We start from the raw sequence: 20,367 nt of genomic DNA, 5'->3' as shown, positions 1-20,367 counted from the left end.
GATACGTGCACTGAGAAGTACGATAGCTATCTAAATAGGTTTAAGGACTCTATTGTTCGGGTCACACGGGCATATGCATACCCCTTCTAGAAGGCTGACCATGCAAGACTGGGCACATGGTCAGCGGCACAAACCTAATTACCCAAGAATGGGCTGGCGAAGCATAACGCATTTAGCAAAATCAGAGAAGCTGTCGAATGTACACTTGCTTTTCCAGTGAGAGGTGCGTGTGCTATAGAGATACCTGTGAGCATGAATTATATGTACATGTTCTGCGTCGTAATTTGTGCTTTGATTATTGAAGAAGAACAGAGGCGCACCCATTGTCGGTCAACATGCAATGCTATAATCAGCCCGTATTCTGGAGCCTGACTCGGCTGCCTATCAGGCCAGAAATCGACGACCGAAAACCGCCGACACACACGCCAAACCACGGGCAGGTAGACAACGAAATCGCTTTAAAATCATGCGTGTAGGTCTCGCGCACGGTGGGAATACAGTAAAACCCGGATATAAGGAACCCACGTATGACGAATTATTGTCAACAACCAATAGCCGTAAATTGCCCTTGAAAATTTCTCTACAAAATTTTTTATATCAAATAACCTATTATCGAACTTTTTTGATATCGTCTTCAGATTCGATATATCCGGGTTCGACTGTATAGGCGTAAGCGAAACCTTAGTGACAATGAGGGACGCGCAGCGCACATTTCGGCGCCGAACGCGTACCGCAACCGTTCTCAGCCATGACGGTGGTGGTCACAGCTTCGTTAAGTTATCGTCACAACCAGACGTGTTCGCCTTGAATTATGCTCCAAGCTCTGTAGAAAAGGCTTCTAAAACGTCCACCACAACGTCAACGGACGTTTTAGCAAATAACCGCTCACGGATCTGCGTCGACTGTGACAACCGAGTCTGACACACCGCCTGTTGCAACCGTATAGTCCGAAGGTAACCTAAGACTTCGGTCTAGGATACTCAATTGAGAAACGGACGTGGCGTGCTTGAGAACATCGAAGTTGAGCGAGCTGCTTTTTTTTTAACTGACCGCCAAAGCACAGTGCACAGGATGACCAGGGGGTATGCCAGTGTCTGAAGTACTGAGCACTGTATTGAAACACATTGATTTACGTTGATACCCATGACATAGGCGCTGGTTTTTGCCTGCATCCTCACTGACACAGAGTTCAGTGAAGGGACGTACCTTGGCGCAGTGTCCAGCGGTGTCATTGGCGTCCCAGCACTCTGTGGGGTCCGGATCGTCGAGGCCCGCACGATGACGCTTCCAGAGGGCAACAGCAAGTTCCTCGTACAGCAACAATGTGTCCACCTTGAAAACAGCCGTTGGGTACGTGTCCCCATACAGATTCTTCTACATGGTTATAGTCGCTAGGTTCGTGAAACATGTTACCAGCTCAAAATTGAACGGGACACTGGTAGCAGGCAAGTTGGTGTTGTTTATGGTGCCAGTGTCTTCCCATCGTGTCCTGCTCTATTTGCCGCTGCAGGGTAACGTGTTCCACGAATCTCCATACAAAATTCACAGATGTGGGCGCTACTTCGAAATAAACTACAAACTAAAGTTGACGTCACATGCAGATGAATCACGCCAATAGCGTAAGGTAATATATTTTCAGCTACTGCGTATGCAGAGCACAGAGCGCTGACCGCACGTACGTGATTTTCCCTCAGTTGTCGAGCTGCCAGGCATTTCGTAATGAGATAGCATTATAGGCGGACATCAACCACTTTAGAGGTAGCACTGCCTGGCCTGAAAGTGGAGTGAATTCTCGTTTGTGTTCTTTGTATTTTTTTCCCTTTCAAATGTTAACTGCACGGATATTTATCATTGAATGCAGTGCCAATAAATTCTTGCAAGTAGCCTGTGTGTGTGTTTGGGGGGGGGGGGGGGGTTGAGAGAGCGTTTTTGCACTCCGCTCCTATCAAAATGTGGCCGCCGTGGTTGCGATCGAACCACAGCCACTGGGCAACCGCGGCAGGTCTCCACGGCAAAGCAAGTCGCGTACGGTATTGGGGAATGGGATGCGAACCTCGGTCGAGTGCCCCACCGCATCATCAGCCGCAGCGCTCTCCAGGCATCGCTGAACGTCCTGGAGTCCGTGCTCGCGCTCGAACTTGCAGACCCGCTCGGCGAGGCACGTGACAAGCACAGCGACCAGGCTCTGCGGCAGCACCAGCGAGGCCAGGAACGTGACGGCCGTGAGGATGGCCAGCACGGGCCGTGCGCGGCCTCCGAAGCGGCCGACCAGCGCGCAGCTGAGCCGACCCACGGTCGCCGTGTCGTCGCCCGCCAGGACCAGCCAAAGCAGCAGCGCCGCCGTCAGCACGTCCATCTAGCGATAGGGTCACGAGAAAATCTTTATCTGAAACTGTCACCCTCGAGAGACCCCTTGTAGAAAATATCCTTCCAAGACCCGAAGACATGTCGGGAACATAATCACTATTAAAGTCCGTTCTTGCCACCAATTCATATATGTTACGAGCGTGAAAAGCCAATTAAAAAAGTGGTTTGCTATTACTTTTACTGTTTCATTCCTGCGTTAATAGAGAGTTTTAGATTAGGGGGACGCAAGCGTGCGCATATCAGCCGTATACTAGAGCCTGGCTCCGCTCTCGCGCTTCCCTATCTGGACGCGTTGCGCCGTCTAGCGGCGCAGTCGCGAAGTTCGCACCTGGCCTCCGAGATGCGTGGCACGCCAGTGCGTGCGAACGCTGAAACCCGAGAACTGCTTCCTCGCTGGTCGCGCGCATTCGCGGCGCGGCTCGCTAAAGCTTCGGGCTGCCGTGCTTATGCAACTACTGTGATGGAGGTTCGATTCCACCCAGCACCGAATAAATCTTAGAGGATTTTTTTTATCTGCTGAAGGGTGGCACATACCCAGTCATCTACTACTTCAGACAGCAGCCACTAGCTAGTTGTTTGTTCGGGCACACACCCAGTACCCAAGCTGTATGCTCGTCAGCACAGCAGCCAGTTCATACACAGTCATCCAAGTTGTTTGTGTACATTCCCAAATATATACAGCGAGGAAACGACACCAAACACTGGGAAAGAGGCGACGCAAGCTTGGCTTTACAAAGTGATTTTCTATGCGTAAACACAGATCAAGATGCAACATACTGTGGTGGGTGGTCTTTTCGATACCGCATCCTGGTTTTTCCAAGTAATTTTGCGCTATTAGCTAACGCACTTCATGGTTGCTTTTCGTCATCTGTAACGACCCAGTGGCCTGTGCCAAATTAGAGCCAGTCTTCTCGAAAGCTCGCTGCAATAATGTGATGATGCAGTTGCGCATGCATCTGACATCATATCCGAGGTGAATATGTTTGAGAAGGATAGGAGGCAACGTGCTATATAGTGTACAAGGGGTCTCAGGATGATATATGTTGCCCAAACGATCACGTAAACTATGCATTCAGGATAGAAAGTCATAGAGGCATGCATGCTTAACCATCTGGTAATATTTCAAGGAACCATGACAGAACTCTCCTTTCTCATTGGTGGAAGCCCCCGTGGCGTTGCGTTCGATTCCATTTATAGAAGCATCTTGTGGCGCCCACCTAAGTCTCTTCTGTGGAGGCCGACACAAGATTGAGCAACCACCTAAACACTAACGTATGAAAAGATAGATGCGGGTGGCGAGTCACGACTCCATGATTGCTTGGTGGCACGAAGTGGCCACAGGTACGAAATCCGGCGCCACAACGGAAGTGCGCCAACATTTGGCGGTCCTTGACCCCAAGGACCGCCAAATACCCCCACGGCACAACATACTCCTTCGGCACTACCATCTCTCCCATCGGCCATATCCCCATCCACACAATTCTCTCAATAGAGATGAAACTGCTGCCTGGCTGGAGCTTGAGACAAACATCTGTAGGAGGGACGTGACGGCGGCTGTACGAGCCGTGCCGTCGTTCCTGATCAGAAGGGCGAAGGCGGCGAGCCGAGCAACGGCTGCGACGACCAGCGTGGCTAGCTTTTAGAACGACACTGCGCGTGCCGAGCTTACGCCCCGAGCACGCGCTGCGCTTCTTTATTTTTCTCTTTCTTTGATAGCCGGCGCCAAGGCACCGGCTGAGAGCGCCGAACAAAGCGCTCCGCGCTGCGGTGTCGGTGGGTGCTACACATCTTTTCGCGTCTAATGCTTTATCATGCTATCCAATATGCCATCTACTCGTACAAATCTCCCCATTACGATGAGTATGCGTCACTGTGCCACTCCACATGGGCATGCCCTCACCCACCCAACTTCCCTTCAATTTCCAACCGCAGCCCTGAACAGTGGGAAGCCGTACCGTCCAGATCGGAACCGCGTCACCAGAAACAAATGGCGTGGCGGGCTAGGCACGTGGCGGGCCAGGCACGTGAGGAATACGGTGAGCCCTCCCCCTCCCCTCCCTCGCACGGGCGCAAGCCGGAATAGAGCAGAATAAAGTTTATTCCTCCTCTTCCTGACCGAGAAGCATAAGGGGATTCTAGGAGCTCAAGTTTTTGGAACTCACAGCAATACGAATAAACAGACAATGAAGCCAGCGAAAGCATAATGGAAATTGTTACGTTTAAACTGAAATGCAGAAAAAAGAATAACGTGAAGGGAAATATAAGTGCATGAAAAGAGCGCACGAAAGCGGTAGGTGGGAGTCGATGCTACGCCTTCCGAATTACGCTTGCGGTTCTTAACACATTAAGGCTATATCACAGTGGCCGCCCACATTTTTGGGCACTCGTGTGTGCGTGCAAGAATAGTGGTAGCCAGTTCAGCTCACGGCCAAGTCGCCGGAACATCCCCTTTAACCGCAGGCGTTCATTGTGCAAGACAGCAGTGCACATTTGCGAACGATATGGTAGCGAAATACGAAACAACCGACGCGATGTGTCATGTGTGCTCTACTGGAGGTCATGGGTTTTGTGCAACCGGCGTTCAGGCGCTGGTACGTCAGAGCCCACGCCCAACTGGTACTGTCGTCATCCGGTCGCACGCGTCGTATCACGCTGATAATGCCATCGAACTTATCCGTGTGCTTAGCACGGGTGACTTCCTCTGCAAATGTCATCTCTTGTAGCACCAAACGAGCAGGTTTTATTTTACAGAGGTGAACTATAACAGTCTAGACCAATTCAGTGTTTGCCTTTTGGTATGTCCCCGTTAAAGAGAATAACGCGTACCGAGAGGTAGTTGGAGGCGATCTGTTCGTGTCCCATGATTCCGAGCAAGGGCAGAGCGATGGCGGGCAGAAAGGCCAGCACAGGTTTGGGCATGGCACGCAGCAGCCACCAGGACATCATCACCAGGACGCAGTAGAAGCATTTGCTCTCCTGCGTGGTAGCGAGCTGCTCTTTCGGATTTGCATGAACCCTGACGGTGCGCGGACCGACTTTCGCTTTCACGACGCAACCAACCTTGGTGCCAGGGTAAAGTACTGGGCACAGGTAGAACGGCATCAGGTAGCCGAGAAGGCCCGATGAACGTCGATCAGGCTCGGGTTCCGACCTTGTCGAGCTCCAGCGCCTGCTCAGCTCTGCAGTCAGGATGTTGAAGCACGCGGTACACATAAAAAAACGCTGCTTTCATTTAAAGCGCGGAGCGTGGTGGCAGCATCTACAATACACGCATTAAAATCCAACTGCAAGAAAATTCCGCGTAAAACGCGTATAGATATGAAGTTCAGAAGCGTAGACTGGTGGGCAAGTTGGTGCATCATGTAGTGTCGTTGAGCAGAATTACGTGCAGGAAGATACGAAGTGGACGGGACCAACACTCCTGGACAGAGAGTCTGTCCAGACCACTTCTTATCTTCCTGCACATAATTCCGCTCAACGACACTACATGTATAGATATGGTGCTGTTTCCGTGCAAAAAGAAAAAAAAAAGCTTTTGAAATACGAGTGCACGCGTCACGAAAGGCTCGCACAAGTAGATGTTTTTGATACCGAAACTGAAGTAAAACGAAAAAAAAAAGAGACATGTCACCATTATCGCTCACTAGAAGTGACGCACGACTCGGAACTCGCGGCTCTTCAGTATTATCTCCGAGGTTAGGTGTCGCACGCGGCTACCGGCGGAGCGCTGAAACATCTCGAAGGCGACATGCTAGAACTTACGCCATATCCGCCAGCCACCAAGTGCACATGCCAGCTTAAGGTATACTATTTAAAGCTCTGTGTGGGCTCTCCTCTTCTACCAGAGAAATGACGGGTGGTGGATAAACGGGGAGTGAGCCTAATTGGGCGCGAGATGCTCTAACGAACGTCGCCGACACGCTGATGATAGCGTCTGCACAAAACGCGTTTACAACGAGAGGGAAACGGATTAAAGGTGTTCACGCTGGCGATGAACAATTTGCTCAAATTAGGCGGGCGTGACGCGTTGAGTTAGGCAGAGAGAACAGCATGGCGTAGGAACAGGATGTTGGTTTAAAGTGTAATGTAGCCAGCGATCGATTTACGGGACTGCTCAAGGACGGAAGGCTGAGAACTCAAAGAAAGCGGATAAAAGAAAGCGCTGATTTTAGCTATACTACCCTGGGACCAAAAATAATATAGTGTTGCTCTCTCGTAAGAATAATTTGTGTTTGATCGGCTGCCACTACTAACAATATGCCCGCTATCACAATTGACCGGCCCCAGATTTTGCGAAACACTCCAGATGTTGCTAACTGGTCTCTGAACAAGAGTCTTGAGGCTCTATCGCGTATTCGTACACCATTTCTTACGTTTGAACTTTTTGTAAGGACACGCCTCAGCCAGTCGTTTATAAAAGCTTACATAAGACTGGAAAGCGGAAGTTGTTATGGACAATGTTATTCATAATTTCGGCCACCGCTTCTTTACATGCTGTCTATAGTCAGAAATATAAGCCGAGTCTATACATTCACTCTAACAGTTAGAAGAAAGACATTCACGCAGAGACTCGCCTGCGAGTCGTTTAAGTATGCGTTAAGAATTGTGCCACTTGCTCACCTCCACACATCCCGGTGTCATTATCAAAGTTGTGAAACTTGATCCGACCAATATAAAGGACAGCGCTGCGGCGACACGAACCGCTGCGGACGGCGGCGCAAGGTGAATTGATGAGGTAAGCAAACTATACTGCAGGTGGCGGCGTCACGTGCGTTGATGACGTTCTTGTCATATAAGCCGTTATCACTCTTTAGCGCATTATCCATCCCCGTCGAACCCTTATCAACCGTGACCGATCGTGCTCCGGCGGCAGCTGTGTATGGCGCGTGTTGTACCGGCGTGGCGGCCATGGATACCACGCCGGGCACGCGGGAAACGCAGGGGCACGCCGGGACGGCGGCCGGGCAACTCACGCAGACGCAGATGGGTACCGAGGCGAAGAACAACACTTTATTAATGGAGACAGCTCCTTAAATAGGCGGACTTAGTTACAAACAGCACCCCCTGGTTGCGGAATATGTGGGTTTCGAAACCGAAACCTATACATCACAGCGCGGCCGTGCGGGCCCCTATCTTGAGAGCGATCTGCGATGGGAGCACAGTTCGGCGAGTGCTGATAGCTTCGTGCACACTGTATTCTCACCGCTTAGTTCGCGTTGATGCGAGAGGCAGTACGAAGGTCTATTCGCTCGCTGCTGCGGGCCCGATCTGAAAGCGATCGTTTTACTTGGCGGACGGTCGGATGGACGGACGGACGTTCTTTTTTTTCTCGTTGGGTAGGAATAGAAATGCTCACGCATTTAAAGAATAACATTAACTGCTTTCAAACGTAAAGTTTTAAGGAGCTGTCAAGCCAAAGACGATTGAAAAATGCGTGACCCTCTCTGCGAGCTATGCATCCAATCGCGATATGAAAATTTTATGCCGATCGGATTCGATGGCGATCAAAACTGCCTATGCGACAACCACCCCTCGGGCTATAGGTGAAGAAAACGCAGTCCGCGGACAGCATACACTTGTGTGAACATCTCAGCCAAATTTTGCAGTCTTGGGCAGCGCGTAGATCTCACAAGCGGAGCGCGAAGTCACACATTTCTCAAGCACTTTCTTTTCAAACGAGACCTTCTCCTCACCCGCTTCGAAGCTGGCGGCGGCTTGCATATGTCGTCGTATGCAAGATTCTCATAAACGGCTGCTATCGGCTGATAGCTGACATCCGAATCCAGAAGGATGTTTTGACCAGTTTGCTTCTTCCTACTGTTACTGTGTATATTTATTGACGAAGATTAATATACAACCTGAAGTAAGCGAAAATCTGCGTTTCGAATTTCGATAGGAATTACGTAATTTCAGAAGTAGGACTATCATACCATCGCCGCCTATCGTCTGCTAATACTCGGCCGGGCCTACCCGCGTAGGAATGAAACTTCGGCCACAGTGCTTCTCCTTGTCTTAGCTGTTTGGTGTCGGTAATTTCGATTAGTTTTGAACACACAACTAGCCTCGAATAACGCGAAACTAAGGTGAGACCACACGTACGGTTGCCAACGCGTGCTCACTCCTGGCAGCTCCAGGCTAGACGCCTTGCGAGACATCGCTTCGTATTGAGCTGTTGACAGCGCTTCAAAATGTGCAAGTTGAATGTAGCTATTGCAATCTGTTGGTCAAGCTGGTGCAGGACGAAGCCGGTCCGCACTCCCTAGCACGGCCAGACTGGAGCACTTGAACGCGAGAGCGCATTACAGCCCTGTCGTGAACAAAGCAAACGCTGCGCATAGGCACTACAGTTATATATAGCTGCGGTTTGCTACGAAGCATAGACACCGCGGCCGTCGCGGGGTGCCGCGACTAGTCCGCTCGCTGAGGACAACCGCGTTTGGCGCGTCGTAGGCACTAAAATTGTAAATTATGGTGCCTACGTGACACGGTGTAAGATATATACTCTTTAGGTGAGGACACTCGCCAGACTCGATCGACCAGATAAAGTAGCAAATGCGCGCGCCGATCGTCCCGGTGACGGCAGCGGATACCTATCGGCAGTACGACGCAACTTCAACACAGAAAGCTTTTTATTGGTTTAATCTCCCGTTGTTATAGCAACCGGCGGTTCGCGGGAAATCAGAAATGATTGAGTGACGCACGAAAGTACGTCACCGGGATGAGGGAATTAAAGGAAAACTGAGACTTCCACCCAAATGTAGCAATTTGCTACAATGGAAACCCAACCGGGTTCCTCGAAAGAAAGCCTCGCAGTTGAAGCGATCATGCGGCATGCACGCGTTCCTTGTCAGCGCACGCTCTCGCCTGCGTTCTAACTGAAGTTGCGTCGTTCCGCCGATAGGTATCCGCTGCCGTCACCGCCCCGATAGACGCTCGCCCTTGCTACTTTATCTGGTCGATGGCGTCTAGCAAGCAAGCCGAAAAGTGTCCCCACCTAAAGAGTATATATCTTACACCGTGCTACGTGAACACAACACAAAAAAAATCAAATTTCGACTGCGCACCACGGAGACGTTCAGTAGGCGAAGCGTTGTGGGCACATCACGCTCTACCGTAGCCTTCGAAGTTAGAGGCATTGAAGAAGGAGCGGGAGCACTATACGAACTGGATCATAGGCGACCTTTGATTTGCATAACTCCGCTTCTACTGAACGCATTCAAGTACATTTTGCGCCAAAGCATTTCCGGAATAGTCTATTTTACCTTCAGATGCATTTCTCGACTTCGATAAATACTGCTTCAGGGCCCCTCAAACGCAGTATAAACGACGAGTATAAACGACGAGGCGGGGACAGTAATATGGTTCGGTTTGCTGTCTTTCCACAGGGTTCTCTAGAATTCTGTCGTGATATATATAGGCGGCAGTGAGCCGTCCCAGTTGTTCTTAAACACGATACGGTGTCGCTAACGCTAGTCTTGTACCTTGATGTGGTTCATCTTTTGTCATACACTGTTCTAAGGAGTCGCTGTGAGCCGCTCAGAATTGGCCGTCTGAAAACCTTATGGGTCACTCTGTGCAGGTTGTCTCGGTGACTCACCGCTGAACGAGCCGCGACTGCCCTCCCCGCTTCTATTCTCCATGAAAGTCCTAGAGGTGTCCGACCAAGGGTGCCGTGAGCCTATGTAGCTTGAGCCCGCCGAACGAAGATTATGCACCAGACCCGGAACGTGCAAAAGCGATGATGATCATAACTTCTTAAATGCTGTGGCAACTAGCCACTCTGGGGGATTAGCCAATAGAGTTAGGCGGCTTTCAGAAACGTATTAGAGGTGTTAATTTATAAATATGCAACTACGATAAATAAGTGAAAAGCAATGACTTCAAAGGCAGTAGTGAATTATGCCGACTAAGTGTAATTGTTCTTGTTGGCAAACAATGCTCCTTGACCCACTACGAAGGATATGATGATGATGATGAACCTCGGTCATGGCTCGTACCCACTAATGGGACAGAACAAGAATCGGGCGGCAGGCGGTACGTAAAGAATATTCTTATTTGAAAAAAAAAAAAGATTTTTGAATAACTAGACTAGTATGCGAGCGAGCAGTCATACGAACTGAAGGGCGAATTTTAAAAGAGGTTACAATCAAGGAGAGAATCAATACAATGTTAATAAAGAATTTGGAGAAACCAATTTCAGTGAAATGAATGCTGATCTGATAGGTAGAATAAAGCTACAATAATTAGCAGTGTAATCGTTTTGTTTCAGTTAAATTATCAAACACTGCGCGACAAACGGCTCTGCGACTATAGCTTAGGGTCGAGCAGTCAAATGATTATATTACCGGTATGCTCAATCCTAATCCAATTTTTGACAGTGGAGCTTGAAGTAATTTCTTTTTGCCGATTTGAATATAATCAGCATAATAAGAAGTAGTGGTTTATTGATTCAATTTCCTTACAATTGTGCCATAGAGGGGCCATCGCCAGACCAGCTCTATATAAATAGAATTCAATTGCGGGATGCGACAACATAATCTGGTGTATGTAACTTTCAACTGCCGAGAAGGACGCCACTGTTTATTCCAGCAAAAAACGAGATCCCGAGAGCGTGCCAATACTAAAGCCCCTTATATTGGCACGCTATCCCGTGGTCCGTATGCGTTTTCTCACGGGTGTACATTGCATACTTTAGCTGCAAACACAGGAATGATTACATTATATACATGTACATGCATTTGGAGAAAAATCCGCTGAACTTAATGTGCTACTGGAGCCAAATTGTGTACCCCAATGCTTCACGCTTGCTATTCCACTCAACTTGCAAACATTTGCTGGACGTTAATGCGGATCTTGCCGAAATATTGCTCTTTCTCACATCTTGGAAGTTTAGAAGAGAAAAGCGCTCAGTCCCATTTCAAACGCAGCACGTTGCTTTTAACTAATGGTATAGAAATAATTACGGACAAGAACTCACAATCAGGATTTTCGTCTTATACAGTGGTATGGAGGAACACCTAAGTTAAAGAATGGTAGCACACACGATGACATCTTTTATTGCGATAGCAATTATATGGACACTCCAAAGCAGATTTCTGCCGTCGGCGTCACCGTCGTCGTCGCCGTGAGGTTCCGTATGGTGTCAATGGAGATGAAATCGTCGCCGCGCGCCGCCGAACGCTGTATGTGCGAGTGAAAGGGGGCGAGGGACGCGCGCTTTCACGGGGAGTGAACCCACGGCGGAGAACAAACGCGCGTTCTGCGCCGTGCGCCCTTAAGGGCTGCAGAAGTAGGCGTCTCTTTCCTCCTTTACAATCACCATATATGTTTAATGGGCACTGCGGTCTCGAACATATTAACGTATACGGAGATGGTATCAGCGATAATTTGCTTAAATCATTTTGTAGGTAAAACTTTCTGTATCCCGATGCAGCGACGTAAGCTGTATCCGGTGAAATAAGGTTCAAAGGTCCACTTAAAGACGTTCTCGTTAATAAATCTGCCATTTCGTGTAAGCATAAACCGCGGTGGCCAATGATCCACAACAAATTAATTTTATTGCGATAGCAATTATATTGAGGGGACACTCCAAGGGCATTCCTGCCTTCGCCGTAGTCGCCGTGAGGTTCCGTATAAAGTCCAGCGGCGATAAACTCGTCGCCGCGTGCCGTATGCTACATGCACGAGTGAAAAGCGCGCGAGAGACGAGCGCTTTCACGGAGAGCGAACGCACGGTGGAGAGCAAACACGACGTCTGCGGTCATGCGAAAGGCCGTGGGGGGGATGGGAGGGAGGGAGGCGACGTTTAGCTGCGGCACTAAATACGTATCTTGCGACCGGGCGCAAGGGGAACTGGCGACTCAATCTCCCACGCGAAAGGAGGAAAGCGGGAAGGCAGCGCGGGAGGGACGGTGCGCGGCTTCTCTGCCAGGAACTGCGTACTTTGCGCGACTGAGGCTGTCGCGCGCACCGTATCTTGAAAGCGATCTCCACACGGCTCTGACCTTTGTTTCGGCTGTGCTTTTGCCGCTCAGTGTTCGTTGAAGCGACAGACCGCACAAAGCTTCGGTCAATGCTCCAGCCGCGCTTGCACACGCCAGCGTCTTGACAGTGCTTGTTTGCGGTCATCGAGTGTCATCTATTCATGTTTGCTTGAGCGCGGTGACACCATGCTTGCTAATTCAGTTAGTAAGCAAATGTGTCCAAGTTTATGCAGCTCATAAAACTACTATCCTTACTCTGTATAGTAGACTAGTAAATTTGCTTTCGCAATTGATGGTTCGCCTTTCGGGCAAAACTGCAACTTTTTTTAGAAATTCTGGTGCTATTGGTTTGTGTTTTTGCGTTATTATCTAACCCAAGTTTTAAGGTTAAACGTTTGTTATCACTACCCAGGCTACCTTTTCCGTTTTAATTTATCATCGCCATGGTCTGGTGGTTCGTAGACCGTTTATGAGACTAAGGCGTAATCGATGCGTGACTGACTGTTTCCGCATTGCCGCGTTACCTGTCCATGACACTTATTCTCTGTTCATCACGCAGATCCAGCTTAGAGAACCGTTGTAATCAGTATATCCGTCTAAATCATCTATGTGCGCGTTCATATGTCCCTCTAATATCACCTGGCCCGATTACTTGAACTCATTATTATCGCTTCTAATGCAATCAATCAATTCCTTATTTTTATCTCTGCTATGAGTACCTGTCCATAGGTAATTAAGCTACTCCGAGCCACGTCTTTTTGCCTTGCATGCGCCCTTAACCCATAAATGCTCCTTAGTCCAAGAACTAACCCATAAATGCTCCTTTGCCCATGGTCCAAGTCCCGTCGCGATGTCGTGGGCCCTCGGGACACCCTGGAGTTGAATTTGAAGATTGCTGCTCTTGAGGAATTCCTCCCATTGCTCTTTCGTGATAGGTGGAGAGGTGGATGGAAAAGCTTTATTATGCTCCATTGGGTCGCGCTAGTTCCCTATAGCCCGAAGTGGGCCGCTCCCACGGTGGGACCGAAAGGCCTAGCCTATCGGCCGCTTCGCGGGGAGCATGACTCAGAGAAAATGACAATGACTAAGCGAAAAAAAAATTAACACTTTAAAACCACTGGAATGGGTTCGGACCAGGGGCGGATCCAGGTTTTTTCTGAGGGGGGGTCAGCTTCTGTCAATGATGATGATGATGATGATGATGATGATGATAGCCTTTATCATTTACCGAAATTCACCGTTTCTGCTCACGATAAACCCGCGTTTTATACGGCTAGAGCAACACCTGTAGCCCACCGTGGTGGCTCAGTCAGTTCAGGCGTTGCGCTGCTGAGCACGAGATCGCGCGATCGCATCCCGGCCGCGGCGGCCGCAGTTCGATGTAGGCGAAATGCAAAAACGCCCGTGTGCTTGCGTTGTAGTGCACGTTAAAGAAGCCCAGGTGGTCAAAGTTAATCCGAAGTCTTCCACTACGGCGTGCCTCATAATCAGAACTGGTTTTTGCACGTAAAACCCCAGAAAGAGGAAGAAGCCCTATAGCTAAGCCAGGTATCGGTTTCTCCGAGCTTATAGGAAAAGGACGTTACCCAATACAGCCATGTGCTTGGCGGCTGTGCCTGATAATACAGGTTGTTCAAAACTAAGTTTTATGGTTTTCTTAAAATTAGGCACTGGGAGGCACGCGAATACCACCTGTGCAAATAAGTTATGTGGCCAGGGGGGCACAAAGTGAGATGATAATTATCGCTGTGAGCAGTCCAATTAACTAAAATTGAACAATTATTTTTTGTCTACTGCAGTAAGTGGGTATGTTTGTACTGAAAACTTAGAGGCAGTCGTGTTTCTACACAGTATCAGTCGGAAGAATTATTCTAGCGTGTTCGCGCTCCGAGATATCCGACTCCAAATTTCAATTGTACTGCGCAGAGTTATCGACTCGACGCGAGAGCGGTTTATGCTTTGCGTTGCTGTGGAAGGGAGGCATTTTGAACATTTTTAGGGCATTGACATATTGATGGGTGAAGTGTTGTCATCAGATTTGTGCATGACAACACCAAAGTTATAGCGGCAGTATGAAATATTCGTTAGCATAGCTAAAAAGGTTTCTGCTGTTGATGGTGCAGTTGTTGCTTTTGATTTCAATAAAACTTACAATACTTGAAAATCAGCAGTCACTTTATTTGCATAGCCCAAACAACGACCATGCCCGGTCGTCTAGTCACCATTACGCACGCGCACTGCCCTCCGGCTTCTCCACTCGCGCCATTATCTCGGCACGGCAGCTGCCGCCATCTTTACAGGCTGCGCGGTCGCGTGTTACGACAGCGGTTACAGGTTCTTCGATTTTTTTTTTTTCGCCAGCCGTGAGGGGAATGGGGGGCAGTTATTATCTTTGCCAATGTCTCCGCCGCGTTGTCAGACTAAACGCTGCACCCAACAGCCGCGTGACATCAGGGAGGAGCTTTGCGCCGATCCTCACTCTCTTGTATGCGTAATCATGCGAACGACAATTAAAATTTGGAGTTGGATTTCTTGAAGCATAGACATGCTAGAAGAATTCTTCCAAGTGAAACTGTGCAGAAACACGACTGCCTCTAACTTTTGAATACAAACATACACACTTACTGCAGTCAATAAAAATTTAATTATTCAATTTTAGTTAATTCGGTTACTGACAGCGATAATTATCTCACTTTGTGTCCCCCTGGCCTTCACGTGCCTCCCAGCGCCGAATTTTAAGGAAAACCATAAAGCTTAATTTTGAGCACCCGGTATATCAACCTGTATTGTTTCTTAAAATAAAATTTGGGATGGTCTATCGCAGGTTCGTTATAAATGCGTAAGCACGGGTCCGTCTTTGGAGTTCTGTTGGGACACCTTGATTTCCTTAAGAAGATTATTTGTGTTCAGCTGAGACACCTTCGTTTCAACGCGGCAACCACTACGCTGGTTGTTTGCGATATGCGAATCACCGCGCATGAAGACTCACGACGCCACCTACAAGAAGAACGATGTGGCGTAGTAGCCGTGAGCGCGAGCCAGCGTCTTCATGTTTTGTTTCCCACGCGACGTCATCCTTTTACACAAGGCGCGCATCCGCTCCCGTTTCTCTAACCGACGCGACGCCATCAAGGCCCGCGCGCTGGCGTTGGCCGCTGCCGTCACGCTCCTCCACTTCGCAGACGCTGCTCGAGGCTTCGCCCTGCTCCGCGAGAACGCCCACTCAATAAATGGATCCGGCGGCTTCGAGCTTCCTATGCTTAATGTACGACAATAAAACTGCGAAGTTACAATGAAAAACTTGTAGCGTACGAACGGTACTGTGCTCGTACTGTATATTGTTAACGTGTAACTGTGATTACAATGAGTGCTACAGTTAAAAAAAAGTTACCTATGCGTAGTTCTTAGTTTAGCTGTTAGTTGTTACTATTTATATATGAACACTTCAGCGAGAGATCTCTTTCATTAAGCAGGTTGGTCGCGGAACCGATGACAGGCAAATGAGGCAACCGATGACACCCCAATGCGGAACTAAGTTGATCAGGCGCGAAGGCGCTCGCGCGGACATCGGCGTGCTTGCCAAAAGGGACCTCCCCTCGTTCATTCGACGCCACCGACGGGACGAGTAAGGCACGGCCGGCGTCAGGAGGTCCAAGGTGTTCATGATAAAAATTAACTACAGGCAACTTCGCGACACCACACCCCTACGGAGTACAACTAAGCTTGTGAGCGAGCTACCTTTACTTCTACATGGCTGATACCACTGGTACTCACGAAAAATAATTTTGAAGAATGCTGGTGGCCATATTTTTTTTTGACAGGGCCATCCCCCTATCAGCGAGGGGGCGATACAGAAATCTGAGGGGGGGGGGGGGGTCAGGACATCCGGACATCCCCCTGGATCCGCGCCTGTCGGGAATGCTGTCATTTAGCCATGTTTCCGTTAGTGCGACGACCGATGCAGAGCATGAATCGATCAGCGAGGAAAGAGGCACGCTTTTGGGCACTACACTTCGGATATTAGTAAACAAAAAACTCGTAGTCATGGTCGTATTAAGATGTACACGTGAGCAAAAATGCTGATTAGCCCTAGTAGTTGGGCGAAAGACTGCAGAGTGTCAATGGCTGTCGCTATTGCACGGTTTTGAAACAGGCTGAGAAGCACGTACAGCGCATTCAGCTTCAGTGTCCCAGAAATACGTGTCATTGTTAATAGTAAGTTTGTTAAAGTTAAGGCGCACGCCGTCACCATCTTTCTTTACCGTTTTAGAGAACTGCCACAGCTTACGTCGGATATCGCGAACAGCTTCTGAGTAGTCACGGGAAACGCTGAATGTCGTGTTTTTCAGCTTGAAGCCGTTGGCCATGACTGTTTCAACTTCCTTTTCGTTGAACAGCTTAGCAATGATAGGCCTTGGTTTAACAGGTGAAAAACGGCCTATGCGGTGCGCCCTAGCTATGGTGGATACGGATATGCCAAGTTTGTTAGGGCAAAATTCACGGGCGAGACGCTTGTAGACGTCCCATGCTTCAGATTTGTTCGAATCGCTAATACCGTAAAAAAGAACATTAGAGCGGCGTGAGCGGTTTTCCAGGTCGTCTATTTTTTCTTGCATTTTTGAAATGTCAGGTTGAAAGGAAGTAGAAGCCCCGGGTGATGCTATCGCCTGGCTTTTTGACTCTAGTTCTTCGACACGTTTAGTTAGAGCCTGTAAATCATTCTGCAGTGAAAGATTAATCTGTAAAATTTTGTTAACGCTTTCAAGTAGGTTATTGTTACTGGCCTCAAGCCGCTGTACTGTGTTGAACACACTTTCAAGCTTCTCTTCTTGGGCCTTAGTCATCGGCCCAGGATTCATCTCAATATCGCCTCCAAGAACCAAAAGACGCCACATGTGCATTGAAACCGCTCGGAAACGCTTCAAAACATGAGGGCCGCAGCGGTATCACGCCGCAGCGTGATACCGCTAACAGACAGACATCATTGCTGCGGTAACAACTGCACTCATAGTAACTGACCTGGAAGAACATGATGGGTGAGTGACACGGCATTGAATCAGCGATGCCGTGGCCCGTGTCTCCGCTGGAATCCCCGCGCTTTAAAGGTTCCGGGTCAGCTGACAGCGTAGCACGTTGCCAGACGAAGAAGCGCGTCATCACCTGAAGTGGCGGCTCGTCCAGTGGCGGAATCCGGGATAGGCCGTCTTCGGTTGGGAAAGCGGCAGCAGCATCAGCAGGGTAGACCGGTGGCAGGGTTGACGCAACGGCCGATAAAGAGCTATTCACAGCCAGCAGCACTATCTGGAAGAACATGATGGGTGAGTGACACGGCATTGAATCAGCGATGCTGTGGCCCCGCTATTGTAGTTCTTTCGCATTGCACGGTGAAATACTGGCATTTCTGCTCAGGGTTGTCTCCGTAGAATAGGCCTGGCTAGTCGAACGTTGTCACGCAGCAAAACAGCGAGTTTTATTATTGCAAAAAAAAAAAAAATCATAGAGCTTGCTGTGGCTAGGGTGGAACATTCTTTGTGCCTATGCACATATCAATGACACTTCACCTTGATACACTAGATATAAAGACAAGCATAAAATATTTCTTTCCGTGCTATTGTAAAATAATTTCGACTACGAGTTCCTAAATCATTTCAGAAGTACTTAAAACGTCCTAATAAAGCACCTGCGATGCGACGCTTACATTTCTGAGTTATTGTAATTTTTTCGCAGTGCACGGTGAAATACTGGCATTTTTCCTCAGGGTTGTGTCCGTAGAATGGGCCTGGCCTGTCGAACGTTTTCACGCAGCAAAAGAGGGAGGTTTATTATTACGAAAAAAATTCACGAAACTTGCTGTGCCTAGTGCGGAACATTCTTTGTGTCCTTGCACATGCCAATGACATACACTAGATAAAAAGACAAGCATAAAATATTTCTTTCTGTAATATCGTACAATAATTTCGATTACGAGTTCCTAAAACATTTCAGAAGTTCTTAAAACGTCCTAATTAATCACGTGCGACGCGGTGCTTACATTTCTGAGTTATTGTAATTCTTTCGCATTGCACGGTGAAATACTGCCATTTCTGCTCAGGGAGTTTTATTATTACGAAAAAAAATTCGTAATGCGTGCTGTGCCTAGGGTGCAACATTCTTTGTCCCTATGCACATATCAATGACACTTCACCATGATACATGTAAGCCTGCTGCTAGAAAGGAACGAGTTTTGTCTTTAATTATAGATCGGCAAGCTTGAAACCGGCATTTTGCACCCTTTTCGTCCTGTTGAAGGGAACGGCTGCAGAGGAAAGCTTAAGATACGGCTAGCGTGTTTGGTCAATGGTTCTTGCTTGACAGGCAAAGCACAATAGGATAATTGGTCGGCGGCAGATGCCTGTCGCGTCGACGGCACCGAGATGAGTAGGCGCACGGCTCATGACACTGCCAGATTAAAACCGGCACGTGGATGGGCGATTTGTGGCAGCAAGGTGTGACGCGTCAACGACCCTTGCCGGTTGTGGCGCACGATTCAGAAATTCATTCGGAGACATGCTTTCAAGTGGTGTCAAACGTGACGGACGCGATTACAGTTGACCAGATGTACTTGCGGACCGACTGGCTCTGAGAAATGACGGGGCGGCGCATGACGACGGAAGACCGTTGCCAATCGGCCGTCGCGAAAGGCTTCTTCGAGCAAGCATTTACTGAACAGAGCCTTTATTGACAAAGGCCCACAGCTACTGCGCTATCAGTTTTTCTAGTAAGTGCGAGCGGGGAAGGGGTCACACCGAAGGTCGAGCACTTTGGCTAGCAGGTGCTGCCTGCTTGTTAGGATTTTATTGAGCACATTGTGCTGGGCGCTGTGGCGGGGCCAGGGAGCACGCGTGCTATGCATCTGTCACCCCCCCCCCCCCCTTTCTTGGAACATTGTTGTTATTTGTATGTTGTTTTGGGGGATAGTGAGAAAGATACCGTAAAGGGCGGTAGAGGAAAGGGCGCTTGGAAGAAGCGCAATACTGGAAGCGCCGGCGAACAAGACGATCCTAGCACAGGATTCGTGATTGGTGCGTCGGCGGACCACTCAAAGCCACTCCGTGGCAATTGGGTGGTAAATGCTTATGGCGGGGCACCGAAGGGTAGAAAACATGGCCCCGCTGCCCCGTCCAAGCGTTCTGGACAAACTTCGGTGCTATGCACCATCGACTATGCCGATATAGGGTCGCCCTATGTGTACCAGTTCCGTCTTGTATGTGTTTTGTATTTGTACTTGTAAATAATTGTAAATAGAAAGTTTTTCTTTTCTCTCGTCATCTGTGTCTACTTCGATCAAGCAGAAGCATCCAGCGAACCAGTCGCCGCTATCGTTAGCGGCAGTACATCCTCTACTTGCGTAAACCGGCTCTGGCGGTGCGTCTAGGACGCCCAAGTAGAAGAGTGGTAAAGAAGAACCTGGACTTTACTGGCGCAGTCGACAACGATAGGTTCGCAGGACAAAGACAGACGAAGACGAGCAAGACATGGCCTCGGGCGAAGCAGGAATTTACAACGGAAGGCGTTGTTCGATCTCCGGTCGACACCGTCTAGACGGACTTTACAGCAGGAAGCTGTAGTGGCTGGACGCCGGAGACATCAGTGCCTTCTCTGAAGACAACGAGGCGCGGCTGGTTTAAGGCAGCCCTCGACGACTCTCCACCAGCGGACCACGGCACCACCTTTCACCACACATGGCGGAGCTGCCGACAACGGAGACAGACGGGCGAATGGGGTGAGTTGCTTTGGTCTCATTTTATCTCGCTCCTGTTGTCGTGTTCGAGCCAAGGGAAATGGCGGTAGGCTGTCAAGGACGTGTGGCCAGAAGGGATGAGCGACAGCGGCGTGGGGACAGGCGAGCTCTCGAGCTAGAAATGCAGCGCACTTTGGAAAAGGCGCAGGAGTACCGCCAGCAGCTACAGCGCAAGCTAGAATTAGCACAATTAAAGCAAGCGAAAGCTTTGCAGGAGGGACAGAGATGTAAGGAAAG

At 49.1% G+C, this 20,367-nt stretch overlaps 1 protein-coding gene across 1 annotated transcript in view; it reads right to left on the bottom strand.

Moving 5' to 3' along the window:
• LOC119434703 (uncharacterized) overlaps positions 1-17,663 on the bottom strand; it is a gene marked incomplete at its 3' end in the record, with an annotated part of 41,596 nt that extends 23,933 nt beyond the window's left edge. Inside the window, exons 1-5 of the mRNA XM_049659572.1 lie at positions 17,370-17,663; positions 16,639-16,747; positions 5,194-5,546; positions 2,054-2,356; positions 1,207-1,332 (exon numbers count right to left, since the gene is read on the bottom strand). Of these exons, the coding sequence (XP_049515529.1) occupies positions 1,207-1,332; positions 2,054-2,356; positions 5,194-5,546; positions 16,639-16,747; positions 17,370-17,663 (1,185 nt within the window). The remainder of the gene's footprint in view (positions 1-1,206; positions 1,333-2,053; positions 2,357-5,193; positions 5,547-16,638; positions 16,748-17,369) is intronic.
• Between the last annotated feature and the right edge of the window lie 2,704 nt (positions 17,664-20,367).

The sequence above is a fragment of the Dermacentor silvarum genome, unplaced genomic scaffold (genome assembly GCF_013339745.2).
Source record: "Dermacentor silvarum isolate Dsil-2018 unplaced genomic scaffold, BIME_Dsil_1.4 Seq179, whole genome shotgun sequence".
NCBI classification, from domain to species: domain Eukaryota; kingdom Metazoa; phylum Arthropoda; class Arachnida; order Ixodida; family Ixodidae; genus Dermacentor; species Dermacentor silvarum.
The sequence above is the reverse complement of the archived record's forward strand: the minus strand, read 5'-3'. Positions and strand labels throughout refer to the sequence as shown.